General features: G+C 46.9%; 1 protein-coding gene across 2 annotated transcripts; it reads right to left on the reverse strand.

The window, feature by feature from the left end:
• Positions 1-888: 888 nt before the first annotated feature.
• PRUNE1 (prune exopolyphosphatase 1) lies at positions 889-19,009 on the reverse strand. Of its 2 annotated transcripts, XM_036453194.2 has the most exons (10): positions 17,889-19,009; positions 13,977-14,009; positions 13,693-13,726; positions 12,296-12,388; positions 11,243-11,445; positions 9,411-9,595; positions 8,302-8,460; positions 6,779-6,873; positions 4,502-4,660; positions 889-2,725 (listed from the first exon to the last, which is right to left on the reverse strand). In XM_036453194.2, exons 1-10 carry the CDS (start codon positions 17,924-17,926, stop codon positions 2,306-2,308), a joined length of 1,419 nt encoding a protein of 472 aa, XP_036309087.2. In that variant the 5' UTR covers positions 17,927-19,009; the 3' UTR covers positions 889-2,305. The 2 variants fall into 2 exon arrangements, with proteins under 2 accessions (XP_036309087.2, XP_036309089.1); XM_036453196.2 differs by lacking the exons at positions 13,693-13,726; positions 13,977-14,009 and having other exon boundaries at positions 17,888-19,009.
• Positions 19,010-19,359: the final 350 nt, after the last annotated feature.

Consider the following 19,359-nt stretch of genomic DNA (forward strand, 5'->3'; position numbering starts at 1 on the left):
GTGGGGGCGGGCTTTGGGGAGGAGAGTACATTTTCTTTTCTTTTTTTAATTGATGTTTTTAGAGGGAGAGAGAGGTATCGATTGGTTGCCTCCAGTATGCGCCCCAACTGTAGACTGAACCTGTAACTAGGTAAGTGCCCTGACTGGGAATCGAACCCACCACCTTTTGGTGTATAGAACGCTCCAACCAACTGAGCACACCAGCCAGGGCGGAGTCCATTTTTTAAAATGGCCAGTCATGAAGGGCTCTAGGAAGGCAATTCGTTCTTCTTTCCAGACTCCTTATAATCTGGTAACTGCTTTTGTTTTGTTTTGTTTTGGTTTTTGTTGTTGTTGTTGTTAAGGCAATGGTAAAAACCACTTTGGTTTTAGGACTATCTTGGTCCTACACCTTTTACAGCATAAGCAAAATCAGCGACACAGAATTATAAGGATGGTTCTAAAAGAAGAAACAAATGAAAGGAAAGGCTGAGGATGAGGAGCGCTAAGAGACTGTTTGTTGCTCCTCATTCCCCACAAGAGTCAGCTGAAGGAAGGTATGAAGTACAACAGGAAGAAAGGAGAAAAGAGAGGAGGCTAAAACAATTACCTGATGGAAAAGCCTGACTGGAGTTGTAAAAAGAGACACTAAGCCGAGACCGGTTTGGCTCAATGGATAGAGCGTTGGCTTGGGGACTGAAGGGTCCCGGGTTCGATTCCGGTCAAGGGCATGTACCTTGGTTGCGGGCATATCCCCAGTAGGGGGTGTGCAAGAGGCAGCTAATTGATGACTCTCTCTCATCGATGTTTCTAACTCTCTATCTCTCTCCCTTCCTCTCTGTACAAAATCAATAAAATATATATAAAAATAAAAAATAAAAATAAAAAAGAAAGACACGAAGACCCCAACCAGGAAAAAAAAATTATTTAATACTTTAACAAAATGCAAAATAAAGTACCCAAGTTACAAAACATAAATTCCTTTGGTTCAGTAATCACACCACTATTTTTATCTTTCAACGGCTACACACATTGTCCCTCAAAGGGAAGTCACACTGTTGTCCCCTTCACATGAAGACGTCATGCCAAAACCATCACATACCTCACTACTCAGTGAAACTGTTGGCAACTTACATGGAACAGAGCTTTGGGGTAGGACAAGGGCGAACAGGTAGGTGTGAAGAGAAAAGGGGACTACACATGCAGAACGAGTCAGTTAGAGGGCGGGGGGAGGGAGGGGCTCTCTGTTGGATCACTATGGCAAGAATCAGACCCCTGCGCATGCTACACAAGGCCGAGTCCCTTGGTACAATCACATATAAATACAGACAACCCAGTGACCCTGAGCACTCCCAGGGAAAACAGAACCTCTAGTCTAGATCCTTGGTTTTATAGATGGGGAACATGAGACCTGGAGATGAAGTGTCTTACCAAAAGACACACAGTTGGTGGCGGTCCATGTCAGGACTCCCTGTTTCCTTGTAATAAGAGCAAGAGAATGACGTGGACAAGAGATTGACAGACCCGCTAAGGCTGGGGACAGAGCTGAGCTCTCATGGCCATTCTGCTATCCTTTGGGAGGAGTGGCCACGAGGCCTTTCTGAGAGTCGCCTGAACGCTCAGGGGTCTTCTGAGTTCCTTCAGGCCCCCTGTGGCTTTGGGACAAAGGATCCAAAGAAACTGAGAGCCAGGCCACATGATCGGGGCAGAACAGAATGGCCTCTACCCTGCTCCCAAACAACCCTAAAGGAGTCACAATAAGTTCAGGAAGAAAATTTAGCCGCCTCGGAATCAAACACCATTGCCTAACTGGGGGCAGACATGAGTCATGAAGCTGGAGATCTAACGGCTGAAAACTGGAATAAGAGTCTCTGAAGCACTCTATCTTCTGCCTAGCTTAGAGTAGGCATCCATCAATACTTGAATCAACGAGAGAACAAATGCAAACATGGAGACAATGAATGTTTGGTTCCATGAGAGATACTGGTTCTGTTAAGGAGCCTCGCCGAGGGCACTGTTGGGGCGCACATTCTTTCTGTGCCCCTCAGCTGGAACAGCATAGGAGTTACGTTGTACCCCTGGGGAGTCAGTGCAGATCTAAAGAATTAAATTAAATAACAGAATCTGATTGGGAGAGATTGGGGGAAAGGTAGAAAGCCATTCCTAAAGCAGCTGCTTTCTTTTACTTCTTTCTCCTCCCAGTTATGAGAACAGGACAAGTGCACCTGACCCTGGAGCAATGAAGACAGAATTTCTGAAGCCTCTCAAAACATGCATTCGAGGTGGTTCAAGCAACCCCTCCCTCCGCCCCCTCCCGTCCCAACAGTCACTTCTTGGACAGGAAGGCCGCGGTGGATTGTGACAGCGAGATCTGACTGCACTTCTCAAAGATGGCCTCGGCCGAGAGTTTGGGCAGTCCCTGATCCAGGGGGCACTCGTCCACCAAGCTGTTCATGGGTGTGGGAGGCAGTGGAGGCTCCTCCTCATCTTGACTCAGTCCAGGGATCAGGGAGGTGCCTGCCCTGTCCGACTCCTTGTCCACCTGCTCCCTGGCAGTCTCAGGGCGCCCTGAAGGGATTGTCATGGAGTCAAAATATGCTGACAGAGCTTCCTGGAGCAGAGGCAGGAGTTTCTTTCGAGAGACCTGGGTGTTGCCTTGAAGATAGGCTTGGAGGTTAGGGTGAGGGCTTGGGGCAGGGGTCAGCTTCAGGGCCGGAGAGTGGGACCGTTCCAGGACTCCACAGATCTAAAGAGGCGACAAGATGGGGAAATGGTATTCCAGGTGGTGAAGCAAACTGTGGAGGCAGATTGCTGAGGCTTCTAAGTTGGGAGCTTCTCTTACAGAGGAGAAGTGTTTTTTTGTGTGTTTTTTTTTTTAATCACTCAGAGTTAAGCTGTATTGCTTGCAACAAAAGGCATATCAGTTAATATACATAGTATTTTATTTATTTTTTAATTAATCCTCACCCAAGGATTTCCACCCTCCCCCCATTAATTTTTAGAGAGTGCAAGGGAGTGGGAGAGAGAAACATTGATGTGAGAGAGACACATTGATTGGCTGCCTCCTGCACATGCCCTGATTGAGTTGGGGATCGAGCCTGCACTGCAACTGAGGTATGGGGAAGGACTGAGGCAGAAAAAATGAGTAGATCAAAGTGAGGGTGGGAGGTATGCCAGGCATAGTGCCAAATTTGGCCATTTGTCAATACTGTACAACCTCATTTAATCCTCACAATTGCTTTATAAGATTGGTATTACTATTATCCTCATTCACAGATAAGGAAACCAAGGTGTAGACAGATTCAGTGACTTCCTAACATCATAGTTTGAATGAAGCAAAGCTGACACTAAAACCTAGGTCTGCCACCAAAACTGGTGTTCGGAATCACCGTGTTCCTAAAACAGGAGGGAGAGAGGAAACGGCGGGGCTGACGGTGAGAAGAGGCCCCGTTCCCCACACCAGGCAGCCCGGCCGTGACAGTGCCAGCACAGCTCCAGGGAGCAGCACCAGGGGCTGTGGCTGGGAGAAGGGGAGAGATACAGGAAGGTGGGGAGAGGCACTTCTTCTGGCCAAAGTACCTTTCCCTTTATGACATGATTAGTCATAAAGGAGCCACCTTTCCCCAAGTGTTTACTCTGTGCCCAGCAATGTACTGCTCATATGTTATGTTTAATGATCACATCAGACTAATTAGGAGGTAATATTATGCTCTTTACAGGCTCGGAAGTCAACTGACTTGCTTTGGCTCAAAGAGAAAGTAAATGGCAAATCTGGGGCTTTAAACACTGTAGTCTTTCCGCAAACTCCCTCCACTGAGTGAAGTCACACTTGTTCCTCGAGGAGAAGACAAAGGCAGAGAGAGGTGTGGGAAAGGGCGGACCAGCCTCTTACAGGCTCAAAGGATCATCCGGCTGCACTCGGACCGGTCTTCAGCAGTCCTCATCCAGCCCAAGCAACCCAAAGAGGCCCTGGACTGCCTGAGGTCCACTTTCAAATTCCCTGGGCTAATGAGTAACCAGAAGAGGAAAGGAAAGGGGAGGAGCTGGGAAAGGGGGCCACATGGAAGACCAGGCAAGAAAGCAAACCTGCTCCCGGACCTTCTCCACAGTCAGCGCTACAGTGACCACTCCCCGCAGGGTAAGTAGCAGAGAAAGTTCCTCTTTTGTTTCCACCTTTCAGGACAATCGGGTCAGGAGAAAGGAACTGATGTTCAGGGGTGAGGAGTTCGTGATTAAACAAAGAATCGAGTTGAACTGCAGGCTCATTACATTTACTTTTAACCCGGTTTTCAGATCTCTTCTAAGTAGGAACTCCATCTCTGTTTTTGGAATCTCTCTTTCTCAACAACAATATGATTAAGAAGGGTATTCACTTAGACACAGAATGGGAAAAGTGGGAGGGGAGATTCTGGAAGCAGGTTAGGGGACCTGCGTGTAAACGCCTGAACCCAGGAGCGGCCTTCACAGCGCAGCCTGTGGGCAGAGCTCCGCGGAGCCTCGGGCGGGGAGGAGGCAGACTCACTGTCATCCGGAGCGCTGCGTGGGGACAGAAGACGGCCAGCTGCCGCACGGGCTCGTTGTGCGCGTTGAACAAGATGGCCATGGCGACCAGGGCATCATAGCTGTGAGCCTGGCAGAAAGCATGGAGGTCTGCCGCGAGGCCGGGCCTCTGCAGGAAGGCCTGGAAGAGAAGAGATGGGCAGGGGGGAGGGCTGGAACCCCTTGTTGCCACCAACAAAAATGCTTACAAAGAGTTTCTTCCCGTGTGAACCTGGGGCTTGTCCTCCGTAAGGTACCTGGTGTGTACTCTGCTGTCTATGTGCTCGGAGGCAGTATGTACAATGGGGAGAATACAGGTTTTGGGCTCAGACAGAACTGATCTGAAAATCAGCTCTATTACTTATTAGCTAATGATTAAGGAATTATATTAACCTCCCAGGACTTAAGTTTCCTCATCTATAAAATGAGGGTAAAATATCTACCAAGCATGACTGTTTTACGAATTGAAAAATGACGGTGTTTCCGATCCTTGGCATTTCTAACGTGTCTATTTGTACTGTGATTATGGTCCTTGGGAAGCCTTTTGCATTCTTTTGTTTGTTTCCCAAACTAGATGATGAGACATAAGGGAAGAGGTCATGCTGTTTTGTTTTGATTATTTAGTATTTTTATATAGCATTTGGTAGAAAGCTGTGCAGACTATGTGAGTATGGGTTCAGATCAGGCTGTCAAGTGACTTAAACCAATATAATATGGAACCAGGAATTAAAATACCGTTATCATAGTTACATTCATTTACCCATTCAACAAAATTTACTGAGCACCCACTTTGTGCCAGGCCCTGTCAAAGCTGCTGCAGGTATAGCAGAAACAAAAGAAATAGGGCCCTTCACATCCCCAGTAGGGGGTGTGCAAGAGGCAGCTGATCTATGATTCTCTCTCATCGATGTTTCTAACTCTCTATTCCTCTCTCTTCCTCTCTGTAAAAAATCAATAAAATATATTAAAAAAAGAAAAAAAGAAATAGGGCCCTTGCTCTGGCTGGGCTGATAAACGAACAGAGGAATATAGACGATAAAACAAGGAAACCATGAACTATGATTATTTCAGTGTGTTGAGTGCTGTGAAGAAAACAGAAGATAACGATTAGAGATTTTTGAACAGGAAGGATATTATTTCAGTTAAGATGGTCAGGAAAACACTAAAAAAAGAAGTATTTTTTATTGATTTGAGAAAGGAAGAGGGGGAGAGAGATAGAAACGTCAATGAGAGAGAATCATTGATCAGCTGCCTCCTGCATGCCCCCTACTGGGGATTCAGCCTGCAACCCGGGCATGTGTCCTGATAAGGCAGTGTTTTTCAACCTTTTTTTGGGCAAAGGCACACTTGTTTCATGAAAAAAATCACGAGGCACACCACCATTAGAAAATGTTAAAAAATTTAACTCTGTGCCTATATTGACTATATATAAAGTAATTCTCTTGAATAGGAATCAAATAAACACAAAGAAAGTATTTTATAATTACTTTATTATGAAATATTAAGTAAACAAAATAGTGAAAAATTATAAAATTCTTGTCTTGCCTGCACCTACGGCACACCAGGCAACATCTCGCGGCACACTAGTGTGCTGCGGAACAGCGGTTGAAAAACGCTGTGATAAGGAATCAAACTGTGACTTTCTGGTTCAGAGGTTGATGCTCAACCACTGAGCCATGCCGGCCAGGCTGGAAAAACCTCTTAAAAGAGATTCCTGAGCTAAGACCTGGAGGACATGAAGGAGCCAGCTATGCAAAGGGAAAAGCAAGTACAAAGGCTCTGAGTTGGGAATGAACTTAATGATTCCAAGGAACAGAAAGAAAACCAGTATGGCTGCCGTGCTGGTTTGCCGTGGAGGCGAGGGGGGTGGGAGCGGGAAGCAGGGCTGGCGTGAGATCAGAGAGAAAGTCGGGGCCAAACCAAGGTGGGCCCTATACACCATAGTGAGGTCTTTGCATTTTATTAGCAGTGCAATGAAAAGCCAGTAAAGGAAGGGGGTGATAGGATCTAAGTTACCTATTAGGGGCATCTCTCCGGCCGCTGTGGAGAGAATGGTTTGTAGGGGGACATAAGTGGAGGCTGGTAAACTGTGGGGGCGAGTACAGTAGAACAGTGAGAGACAATGAACTGTGGGAGTTACCAGAGCTGGAGAGACATGGATAGATACAAGGTAAGTGGAGGAGAGTCAGAAGTGAGGGGCAAGGTTATCCACATAACTGAAGGTTTTCTTTTCCCACCTACTCCTACATCTTGCTCTTACCTCCAGATCCATATATATTGCACTAATGGCCACCTTGATGCCTTGTCTGAAAATGGTCTTCTGGTCCTTTCTCAGCATCTGCTCAGTGGTCAGGCCTAGAAAGTAGGTGTGAGAATAGGAGTCAAAAATGAGAGCCCAGCCGAAACCAGTTTGGCTCAGTGGATAGAACGTCAGCCTGCGGACTGAAGGGTCCCGGGTTTGGGCATATCCCCAGTACACCCACTACTGGGATCGATAACTCTCTCTCATCAATGTTTCTAACTTGCTATCTCCCTTCCTCTCTGTAAAAAATCAATAAAATATATTATTTTAAAAAATTAAAAAATTAAAAATAAAATAAAAAGCTTCCATTTCTCTTAAAAAAATAAAATAAACAAATGAGAGCCCAGGGTCCCAAGACTAGGAAGAGGAAGACACCGAGGTAGGTCATGGGAGAGGAAAAACACAGCCTTTCTTTTGGGCAATTAAAAGGGCTAACTGAAAATGTAATTATATGAAAAAAATTAGCTTCAATTACTGCGTCACAAGTTACCTTTAGAGCAAGGGACATGGAGAGAAAGGTACATGTAGTACTTTATTTTCAACTAGAGGCCTGGAGCATGAAATTTGTGAACAGGGAGGGTCCTTAGGCCTGGCTGGCGATCAGGGACCATCTGTGGGGTGACTGGCAGGGCGATAGAGGGCCCCCACTGGCACCCTCCTTTGGGACCTGCGGGCAGCTTCTGCATTGAGCATCTGCCCCCTGGTGGTCAGGGCCCATTATAGTGCCTGGTTATTCTGCTGATTTGCATATTAGGTTTTAAAAATATATATATTTTATTGATTTTGTACAGAGGTAGGGAGAGAGATAGAAACATCGATGAGAGAGTCATCGATCAGCTGCCTCTTGCACACCCCCTACAGGGGATATGCCCGCAACCAAGGTACATGCCCTTGACCGGAATTGAACCTGGGACCCTTCAGTCCCCAAGCCGACGCTTTTATTATATAGGATGATGAGAGAGAACCACTGATTGGCTGGCTCCTGCACGCCCCCTACTGGAGACCGAGCCCACAACCTGGGCATGTGCCCTTGACTGGAATTGAACCCGGGAACCTTCCCAGGTTGACACTCTGTCCACTGAGCCAAACTGGCCAGGGCGATTTATTTACTTTTTTATCGGGAGGTAGCTGGGTGGAAAATTATGTAAGATTTTTGTTCTCTTCCTTTGTCCTTGGTATATTCACCCTGTTTCTTCTGCTTCCCTAACCCATTATCTAGATCTCACACTGACAACTTAGTATATTTTATTTATAAGTCTATATTCTCTGATTAGAATGAAAACCTCTGAGACTTTAGTATATTCTTCCTATCTTCCCCGATAGCCCAGTCAGAACAATCCAGTAAATGACTAATTAGTTCCCGATCAGACTCACATGCTACCTCACTTATCTCCAAAGCTCAAACCATAACCCATGCTCTGACACTGTTGTGATGATGTTTTCTCACATAGGAGGGAGAGAAGTCAGTTTAACACTCATACCCGACACATCAAACTTCGCCTTTTGCAGAGAATCGAAGATGTCATTTCTCTTGGGCAGGTCTGTAAAGAGGGCCTCCAGCTTCTCCACATATTTGTGGTCCTTTGGGGTTGCTCTTCCAATTTTAAGGTCCATGTTGACACAGTCCAGGATGATTGTTGCTGTGGGAAAGGAAGATGACAGAACTCAAATCTTGTGGCCCTCCATGTATGACTATGGAAACACACCTAACCCTCCAACCAAATGGTCGCAATACAGAGGGGACTGTATGCAAACTCAGGGTTATGCCCGAGTAAGACCTCTCAAATCCAAACTAAAATGCAGGCAGGGAAATGGGGAAACAGTAGAAAGAAAGACCGAGCGTCACAATTCTTGGAGATTGTGAGACCTAGTAAGAGAAAGATGACCTCTCCTCTGTAGGCCCAATTCTAGTAAAGAATCTTTTTTGTTGTTGTTAATCCTCACCTGAGAATATTTTCTCCATTAATTTTCAGAAAGAGAGAGAGTGGAAGGGATGGAGGCAGAAAAGAGAACGAGAGCAAAGGATTGACATGAGAGAGACACATTGATTGGTTGCTCCAGCACATACCCTAAAAAGGCTAGGGAATGAGCCTGCAATCCAGGTATATGCCCTTGACTGGGAATCAAACCCGAGACTCTGGTCCATGGCCGATGCTCTACCACTGAGTCACACCAGCCAGGGACCAGTAAAGACAGTCTAAGCCAATTCTCTCTCTTTTTTCTCTTTCTTTTTTTTCCAAATAAAGAAAAAGAGAACAAGGAAGGTTAAGAGATTTGCTCAAGGTCACAAATGGGCAGAAACGATATTGGAATTGTCTCCTGCTTCTGTGGCACCTCTTTTCATTTTATGGTGCTGCTGAGGCAGCTTCTAGGTCTACTATTCCCTGCTTCCCTTCTGCATTCCCCAACAAGGTAACCCACAGCCTTTCAATACCTAATTGCCCCCCTGAAAGAATCCCAGCCTTCAGTGTGGGCTGAATGGCTCTGAGAGGGTATATCAAGCTGGAAGAATCTAGACTTTTCAACTGTTTCTTCTCTGGGGTAGAAATGGAGGAACTACCGAGTCAGGCCCCAACCAAGCCGCCCTCACCATGCAGAAGGGCTGCAGTTTGCCTGTCCAAGATCTCTGGTGCCCCCTGCAGGATCCTCTCGGTCACCAAGGTAGTGCAGGACCCCACCAGCTCAACGGAAACATGGCAGGGAGGGCAGTGCTTCTGGTCTATGGGCCGATGGTCTAGCACCTCTGCCACTGCCTCCTCTAGGGCTGCGTCACTTCTGTGTGGGGAAAGGCGGGGTAGGAAAAAGAGAAACAAAGGTAGGCAGGAGTACTCCAGCTGCTTCGAACCGATCTCCACTTCACTCATGAAGGAAAATGCAGACGTCGTAGGTAAACACTTAGACCTCTGGTCGCTTAGACCTCTGCCTCACTCCTTCCAATTCTTTCCTTTAATGTTAGATAATGTAAAGATAACGGAAGTCATCTTTAAATAGTGTATACGTGATTTTGGCAAAGTGTCTGCTACGAATACCTTATCCACATATTTGATGTCCTCTGAGGTTGCCTTTCCAGTTGACACCCTTGATACCCAACATCTAAATCGCTCCTGTCCCCTCAATTCCCTTAATATCCAAATTCCATGCACATCACCAGATCCTGTGGCTTCTATCTCAATTTCTATTTATTCCTTCCTTTCCACCCCTCTGCTACTGCCTTATTCTAGACCCTCAATATCTCTCATCTGGATGATTCCAATAGTTTCCTAACCACACACCTGCTTTCAATCTTAGGCCTTCCTAAGCTGTCTTCCACAATGCTGCCTGAATGTGCAAATCTGATTCTGTTAGGACCCTGAATAAATATAATTAACAACAGTTTCCCATAGCCCTAAAATAAAGTCTAATCTCTTTCGCAGGATTTCCATCATCTGGCCTGTCTACCTCTCTAGTCTTACCTTTTTTCCATGTCTTATTTCTCACTCGTATTTTATGCTCCAGCCATGCAAAACACATTCCATTTCCCCCGACTCACCAGGCTAGTTCATGCCTGCCTGTCTTTGCTTACATTAATCACTCTCTCTGCCTGGATGCTTTTCCTCACGACCTTACCTCCCCATTTCCCAAGTAAACAGCTAGTTCTCTTTCAAGACTGAGATACAGGGTTACCTCTGTTAGGAAACCTTTCCTGACACGCTCTACTCCCTTCTAGTACATTTAACCTCTCCATCCTTCCTGCACCTACTGTCTCCTAATGGTTATCCCCTACTATCAAGCCCATTACAATGACCAGTTTGCCCAGTTCCTGCTTCCTGACTGAAAGCTCTTGAAACAGGGACTCTGTCTCACCCGCATCCTCTACACAGAAGTTTTCTGATGAGTGAATGGACAGCTGGATCGATGCCCTGAGGCTGCCCTCTGTCAATGTCCTGCTAGAACCAGTGTGCTCAAGGAAATAACACACATTTTAATACTAGCAGGAGCCAGACAGACTTACTTATGTGGCTTTGTTGGCAGTTTTTTGCAGTCTTAAGTTAGGGATGGAATTATTATAGGTGTGTACCTTTATTAAAGACACTAATAAGATACTGTCTTATGTAGGAAATAATTTTGCTAACTTTTTAAAAATTAAAAAGAGTTGGAATCATTATTCAAAAGCTTCTATTATAATAAATCTGCCATGAAATCTTAAAATATAATACCAAAGGCATATTTAAATAATTTCTAGTTATCTTTTAGTTTGAATTCTCCAAGTTTCTACTTGCAAAACTGGAGAAGCGATAATATTTTCTATATTAACTAGGACCCATCAATTACCATTAGCATGTGATATTCCCAAGAGCAAAAATTCTTCCTCTCTTTATATCTTACTCATCAGAGCTCAACATGGCACGTGATTAAGTATCAGCTTAACGTCCTTCCACATACCTGGGTAAGACGTGGTGGTCTACAAGGATTAGGGTGAGTTGGCCAGCCTGGTGCAGCGCGTGGAGGTCGATCTCATCCCGGAAGATTAAGAGGGACTCTGGAATGTGAACCTCCTGAAGGAGGAAGACGCTGTCACCTCGTAGAGGTAGCTCAGAACGTTTTATATTTAAAACTGGAACAAAGACATCCTCAGTCTCAGTAGTCTGGAGAAGAGAGTGGAAAGAAGGTATGGCAATGTTGTGGAACAGACAGGAAAAATCACAAGACAACTGGGACCAAGGAAGACATGATTTTGGGTGACTTACTACCCTTCTCAAAGCCAAAACACCAAGTCAATAAAAATAAAAGGACAATCCTTACCCTTTCTCATATTTAGCAGTAACATGAAGGTCAACAAGAAAACTCATGCCCTAGCTGGTTTGGCTCAGTGGATAGAGCATCAGCCTGCAAACTGGGGGGTCCCGGGTTTGATTCCGGTCAAGGGCACATGCCTGGGTTGTGGGTTCCCAGTGGGAGGCTTGTGGGAGGCAGCCAATCCATGATTCTCTCTCATAATGGATACTTCTATCTCTCCTTCCTTCCCCTCTGAAATCAATAAAAATGTATTTTAAAAAAACACACACACAAGAAAACTCATGAAAAAGAGCTAGTTCTAGATGCTGCAGAGAAGGGATTATCAGTCTTCAAGAGCTGACATGGACTTGAGGCATACTCATTAGATCATGGATACCCACGTTGCTCAATAATCAACTGTTGGAATATTTTATGGTTTACACATTCTATTTTTGAAATTTTATGAGTTTGAGCCAAACGGATGACAACTGCCAGGAAGCAAGATCTCAAATGCTCCCTGTGTACACATTCTTCAACATACATTTACTCATTGGATCCTCATACCAACACCGACATTATTTCAGGCTTTACAGATGGCGACACGAGACTCGGAAAAGTTAAGGGATTTAACTTACCCAAGACTAGATGGTGTTAAGCAGCAGAGCTGAATCTTGAATCCAAATCTTTTCATTCTAAGAGATTCTGTTCCTAAGTACTCACCTTTGCCAGATAAAAAGCCAAGGCGAGAGCGGACACCATGGAGTCCAAGTCACAGGCTTCATTTCCCAGCACGACATGCAGCGGCTGGGACTCCTGGAAGGAGAATGGGAAACTAGCAGAAGCATCTACTCGTCTCCATTTGCCTTACACGCATGTAGGGCTTACACACATCCTCTCTCTGATTCCCACCGAGGAGGTGAGCAGGTTGATCTTTTTTTTTTTTTTTTTTAATATATTTTATTGATTTTTCACAGAGAGAAAGAAAGAGGGATAGAGAGTTAGAGACATCAATAAGAGAGAATCATCGATCAGCTGCCTCTTGCACACCCCCCACCGGGGATGTGCCTGCAATCAAGTCATCTTCCCTGTATTGGCTATTACCACCACCACCACCACCCCCCCCACACACACACCCCTCCACACCATTCTCCCAGAAAGAGACCATTTTAGAAAACTTCTGGTGGTATAAATTGATCTTGTAACTAAGTTCCTGTTTTTATTTTATTTTTATTTTTTAAAAATATATTTTATTGCTTTTTCACAGAGAGGAAGGGAGATGTGCCACTGGGGCTGTGCCCGCAACCAAGGTACATGCCCTTGACCGGAATCGAACCTGGGACCTTTCAGTCTACAGGCCAACGCTCTATGCACTGAGCCAAGCCAGTTTCGGCAAGTTTCTGTTTTTAAACTACCCTCTTTCCCACCTCCTATTCCCAACCCTAGTGAGAAGTACAAAAGGCATGGGATCATCTGTCAAGATTTTGGGCACAGGGTGTCTGGGGAAAGTTTGCCTCAGAGTCTCTCCTGTGCCCATTTATTTAAGCCTAATTCACCAGCGTGGCAGCCAAGGCCCATTCATGCCAAACAGCATGGCAGAGTCTTTTCAATATCACACTCTTTCCCAACACGATATGAGAATCCTAGCCCAGTGCTAGAGGAACTTTTCTGACTTGTGATCCCTCCTCCTGACACCAGAGAGGGCCCCTGTGTTCCCTGGACACCAAGAACTGCCCAGATGGCAGTGGCCCAGAGTGACAACAAAGCACTTGAGGTAAGTGGCGGCCCAGATAACTGCTCACTGGGCCGGTCAGGGGGGCACAGTGTTCTCTGAGGGAACTACATAAACACAAGCGGCCATATGGCCCTGGCCCTGGAACAGAACGTAAGAGGAGCAGAGAAAAGGCAGAGCAAGGGGCCCTGGCCGGGCGGCTCAGGCTCAGTGAGTTGGGAGTGTCATCTTGAACAACAAAAGATTGTGGGTTCGAGTCCCAGTTCAGGGCACGGATGATGGGAGGCAACCGATAGATGTTTCTCTCTCACATCAATGTCTCTCTTTAAAAAAAAAAAAAAAAAGGGGGGGCAGAGCAAAGGGAACACCCATTGCTGGGCAGAGAGGCCCTCTGCTGCTTCATTTCAGAGGCAGAGGAATCATGCCCTAACTGGTTTGGCTCAGTGGTAGAGCGTAGGCCTGCAGACTGAAAGGTCCCAGGTTCGATTCCGGTGAAGGGCATGTACCTTGGTTGCAGGCACATCCCCAGGAGGAGGTGTGCAGGAGGCAGCTGATCGATGTTTCTCTCTCATCTGTTTCTAACTCTCTATCCCTCTCCCTTCTTTCTGTAAAAAAAAAAAAAACACAAAAAAACAAAACAAAACACACACACACACAAAGGCAGAGGAATCAGGGTCAGTCAGAGCTTCAGGATGGAGAGAAGGCGAAGCAGCAAAGCAGAAAGCAGGGACTACATACAACATCATGGCCGAGGTGAGGAAAAATGATTTCCAGAGGAAGACGAATAACCAACCCCTTGCACACAGCCAAGTTCAGAGAGCACCCCAAAGGAACTGATACAAAAGGAATATTCTGGAACTTGTAGCTAATCTCGGAGCAGGAGTGGCCAAGGGAGGGGGTGGCTTCCTTTCCCCTGTCAACACCCCTCGCCCCAGCCTGATTGGTCTGTTAGCCTCTGAAAACCACTGTGCACATTCCCAGCTCTGCCCTTTGCACCACTTGCTCTGCTCCGCCTGGAATAGCAAGCTGCCATTTGAAAAGACCACAGACGGGTTGAATCTCACTCAGCTCTGCTTTTCTTACTTGCGGTGGGACCCTGGCCTCCCTAAGCCTCGCTGTTTTCATTTTAAAAATTAAGATGATAGCCCTGACTGGTTTGGCTCAGTGGATAGAGCATCGGTGTCTGGACTGAAGGGTCCCGGGTTCGATTCCGGTCAAGGGCATGTACCTTGGTTGTGGGCACATCCCCAGTGGGGGGTGTGCAGGAGGCAGCTGATCGATGTTTCTCTCTCATGGATGTTTCTAACTCTCTATCCCTCTCCCTTTCTCTCTCAAAAAAAAAAAAAATCAATAAAATATATTTTTAAAAAATAAAATAAAAATTAAGAGAATCCTGTGATCAGTTCCATGAAGTGGAAATGAGCATTAAATGAGACAACACATTAAGTGCCCAGTCTGTCGCGGTAAAGAGGAGCTCTCCTCCATCTCCTCCTCTGCCCCGCCCTGTCCGTCAGGCCCTCTGCACACCCCCTCTCTCCATGAGGCATTTCCGACACCCAGGCCGAGCACTCCTCTTCCTTTAACACACACACACACACACACACACCCCAACGGGAGGCTCTCACATGGACTCACCACCTTTTCATGGATATACCCCAAACCCCCGACACAGCTTACAAGCTAGGTGACCATATACTTTGTCGTTCAAACCGGGACACTTTTTTTTTTTTTTTTTTTTAAGAGGAAAGGGGGTTGCAATGAATGATTACGTCAGAATAAACTAAGACTGTCCTGGGCAGAGCAGGTGTATGGCAGCCCAACTTATAAAGCAACATTCTCCTCCTCATTTAGAAAAAACAAAACAAAAAAAAACACCAACACGTGCAACTCTTATCCTCACCCCCAGCCCCAGCAGCTGTCACACCAGCCGGACAGCCTCCGTTTTCTGCCTGCGGTGGGGGAGCGTTCAGAGCAAACATGGCTATACTTAGAGCATGAGGAAACCTAAGCTGCCAATGGAGGAAACACAATCTGAGAGCCACAAGTAAATATAAACTTTTTTTCTTCTTCTTAAAAACAAGTCACACACAAAAACCCACTACTGAAATGTTATATCCTGACATCGGCTGTGGCCTCAGTGCGGGGAGAGAGATGGGTTCCAGGGCTGGCAAAGCAAAACACTCCCCTTCTGAAGCTGAATATGGTCTGATGCCTACTCCACAAAATAGCCAATGAGGGATGGGGGGAGGTTAGGGGTGGGGGAGATTAGGAGGCAGAGATAGAGAAGCCCTCCCAGCAGAGAAGACGGGACTAGTTCTGGTGCCAGGACTATAAATTCCTAAGGAGAGCCAGCCTCTCCCGGTTCCTGCCTCATGCCGGAGAAGCACAGACAACACAGATTCCCCGCAGGCTGCTGGCTGAACACCTAACCTCGAATGCAGCCCCACCCTGAAGCAGAAATGTTTCCCCACTTGGCAGGAGTGGGGATTTCTTCTACAGGGAGCACACGACTGCCATTGTGGCAGAGACTGTAGAAAATCCCTCTGGTATCGAATGCTAAAAAAAATGGTATCAACAAGAGAGTCCTCTGCGTTATCAGCCACTGCTATATTACGTAAAAGTAAGCATTCACAATTCCCTAAAAGTTAAACTATAGTTTAAGTGTCTCTAAATCATATTTTGTTTTTACTTTTAAAGATTTTTATGGATTTCTGAGAGAGGGAGGGAGGGAGAGAAACATCGATGGGTTGCCTCCTGCATGCTCCTTGACCTGGGATCGAGCCCGCAACCTGGGTTCGTGCCCTGACCAGGAATTGAACCTGCCACCTTTTGGTGTACGGGCGACCCTCCAACCAACTGAGCCACACGGGCCAGGGTTAACTCATACTTTCTTTACGTAAGAAACAAGGGCAGCCTCTGGGGAATTACATGGGGAGAAGAAAAAAGATCTTTTTCATTTCGTATCCATATTGTATTTTAAAATATTCACAAGGTACAAATTCTGTAATTAAAAGCAATCCAAGCTACTGGTGTCCACCTGATATAACTGACCCTAGTTCATCATCCACTCATTTTTCTAGTCTAATTTTCTCATTTCTCCTGGCCCAGGCAAGGCTGTGTGATGATGAGAGCACTAAGACACAACCTCACCTTCCCAAGTTCAAGGAAAAAATTAAGATCTAGGTCTTGCTCCTTGAGGGATGACTGCAGGCAGATAAGGTCAGGATACCAGTAACATTAGAAAAATTCAGTTATTTCCAGCTTCATGCCGCTGTAGAGGATATACTGATAATCTGGAAGGGGAAGGGATGATCTGGAGAGTAGATGCTGTAGTAATAGAAGCACGCAATGAAACGCTACTTGGTGAGGTTTCAATTCCAAGGGCTCTTTACCAACAGGATATGGGTTATTGCAGGGGGAGCAGTGTGGGGAGATGGGAATACAACCGCTCAGCACTCAGAACAGAGCCACAAAGGTTCTAGGTCAGTGATGGAAATTGGAAGTAACCAAAATGAATTGATTCAAATTTGCATTAGAACAACTTCCCCCAAAATTGTATTTCACAAGTTTAATCGGTGTTCAAATTAAACTTCACTCCTATTCTTCAGGTAAGGACATCCATTTATACCAGGAATGAGGTGACTTTTAGGTTCTGTTAAAGACCAGAATCTAACGCTCAGGGGTCTTTTCAGATCTAAAGATACTGAAGAAAGGGAAGCAACAGTCAACCTTCTGTCTAGGTTTCTACAGGGGGGGTGTAGCTTCAAGTAAGGGGTCCAAGTGACCTCCTGGAGCCTCTCTCTGGCCAGCTTTTGCTGCTAACTGGGGGGAGCAGCCTAATGCTGCAGGGCTGGGAGATTCCAGCCGGCTCAGAGCGTACCCAAAATAAGCCACAAAGCATTCAAGTCATGCTTATAGTTTTGATTCCAAACACACTTGGTGCTTATCTCCCAGGCGGTTTTTTTTTTTTTTTTTAATGTAATCTGTGTGCCTTCAGGCCAAGGAAGAAGAAAACTGGAGGCAAAGGGATGCAAGCAGGTGGCTGGTCCACAGAGATATATTGTGTATGTTTATCTTAAAAACAGAAACCCCCCCACGACCACCTCGCCTCTAGGACGAGTCAGGAGTGCCAGCAAGAACCCGCCCTTCCAAGGCAATAAAGCCATGAGCACAGGTTCACCTGGAGGCCAGGGGGCCAAGGAGGCCTGGTCACCGTAGAACGGAAGGGTTCAACGGGGACAAGGAGCATCTCGGGGGCACCCCTGGCGGCGGCACAGCCCTGGACCCTTTGACGGCACTGACCCAGGCGGCCGCGTTCAGTAGCTCAGACACAGGACCAGACCCATGATTTCTCCTTCCCGCTCTCGGGTGGACCCTAGAAGCAGGGGGTCAAAAACCGGGAGCCTGGGCACCATTTCCACACCCAAGACTAGATTCTCACTGACCACTGCTCAGGCCCCAAGCAGTCCCCACCCCACCATTCCCCGTTCCTTCCACAGAGACCCTCCTCAGACCCCACATCTCCGTCCTCCCTCCTAGACCCCATGTTCCGTTCCCTACGATCACAGCCAGGGGTCCGTTACCTGCAGAGCAGCTCGACAACCCTGCAGGTAGTCCTCCATGGTGAAGCCCAACAACGTGTGCCACCGCCCCTTGCTGTGGAGAGGTTACTGGGCGAATGCGCCCCGCCCCGGACTCGGGGATTAAGTGGCGAGAGTCAGGAGGCGGGACTCGAACTCGCCATACGGCGATTCGGCCCCCAGCGCCGGGAGGAAGTGCGTCATCGGATGCTCCGAGAGTCCGACGTCGCCCCGCCCCCCAAGCGGCAGAGGCGGAGTTCTACGCTCGGAGTCTCACAGGACACCTTTCCGGCGGCGCCCAGCGGGGCCTGGCGCGGGGCGTCTTGGGAAATGTAGTCCAGAAGCTCCGAAATGGCCCTAAGAATTGAGGGAAGGAGAATTTTTCTGAGATCACTCGTTTGGCACACAACGTACATGAGCCACGGTAACCTATCTTTGTGACATCTGAACTTCCCTTTCGAGTCAAACTAAGAATAGTATATCTTTCCATCTATTACACCGAGCCTCCGGTTGACATCTTAAATTACACGTGGCAAAACAGCTCTTCTTCGTCTTCCTTTCTCGAATTCTCTCCCTTTAGCAAACGGACCCATTGTCACCAACTTTGTGATGGTCCATTTTACAAAAGCATTAGAATAATCGTTGGACCCTCTTCTTAATACTTATAATTTCTTGCCAACTCCTGCTGCTTCTCTCTTTACAACACTGGGGCCTATTTTTAATCGTCTCTGAAATGTCTCCTCATTCTTTTTCCTGAACCGTTGTAACCTGTGTTATTTGTTCCCTGCCTCCCTAATTGTGCCAACTGCCCTTTCAGCCTTCAGAGTTGCTTGACATTTCATCCTATAACCTATATGGCAACCCTGTAGGTAGAGTTTGGAGGACCCTTCAGAATGAATGTAGAGTTCGGTCCCCAACCTCCTTTAACTGCCACCTTCCAGCCCCACAGCAGTGCAAAGCGCTGCACATAAATGTGTTCTCATCATCGGATGTTCTCTCGTTTCTTAATCCATCCCTTTATCTCCTGCCTCCAGACTGACACCGACTCTCCTGCTCCCCAAGCGAGGAAGGGAGAGGAGGTGCCTGGGGTGAGTGGAGGCCTGTGTTGGGAACCAGGAACAGAGCCCAGGGACACTGGATCGCCTGCTCGCTCAGCAGGTTCTCTCTCTGCTGCAATCTTCTCCCCAGGGCCTGGGCGTTCTTCCACACCGGCTTGTCTCCGGCACCACCGGGGGCACAGCCCAGCCAGTTTCATTTCCAGACTGCAAAGGCGACTGACAGAGGGAGGACTTGGAAAGGAGCAGCATTTTTAAACATTTAAATGACAGAACATGCAAATAGCTTGCTCTTTGGCACTGCTTCTGTGGATCCAGAGCAAAGGACTGCTTCGCCGGGGGAGAAAGCCCACACCCAGCACGCTGCTGCTGTCCAGCCCTGCTCCTCCCCGCTCAGCGAGGGCACTGCTCTTCCCTCTT

Source organism: Pipistrellus kuhlii, unplaced genomic scaffold, assembly GCF_014108245.1.
Source record: "Pipistrellus kuhlii isolate mPipKuh1 unplaced genomic scaffold, mPipKuh1.p scaffold_m20_p_24, whole genome shotgun sequence".
NCBI classification, from domain to species: domain Eukaryota; kingdom Metazoa; phylum Chordata; class Mammalia; order Chiroptera; family Vespertilionidae; genus Pipistrellus; species Pipistrellus kuhlii.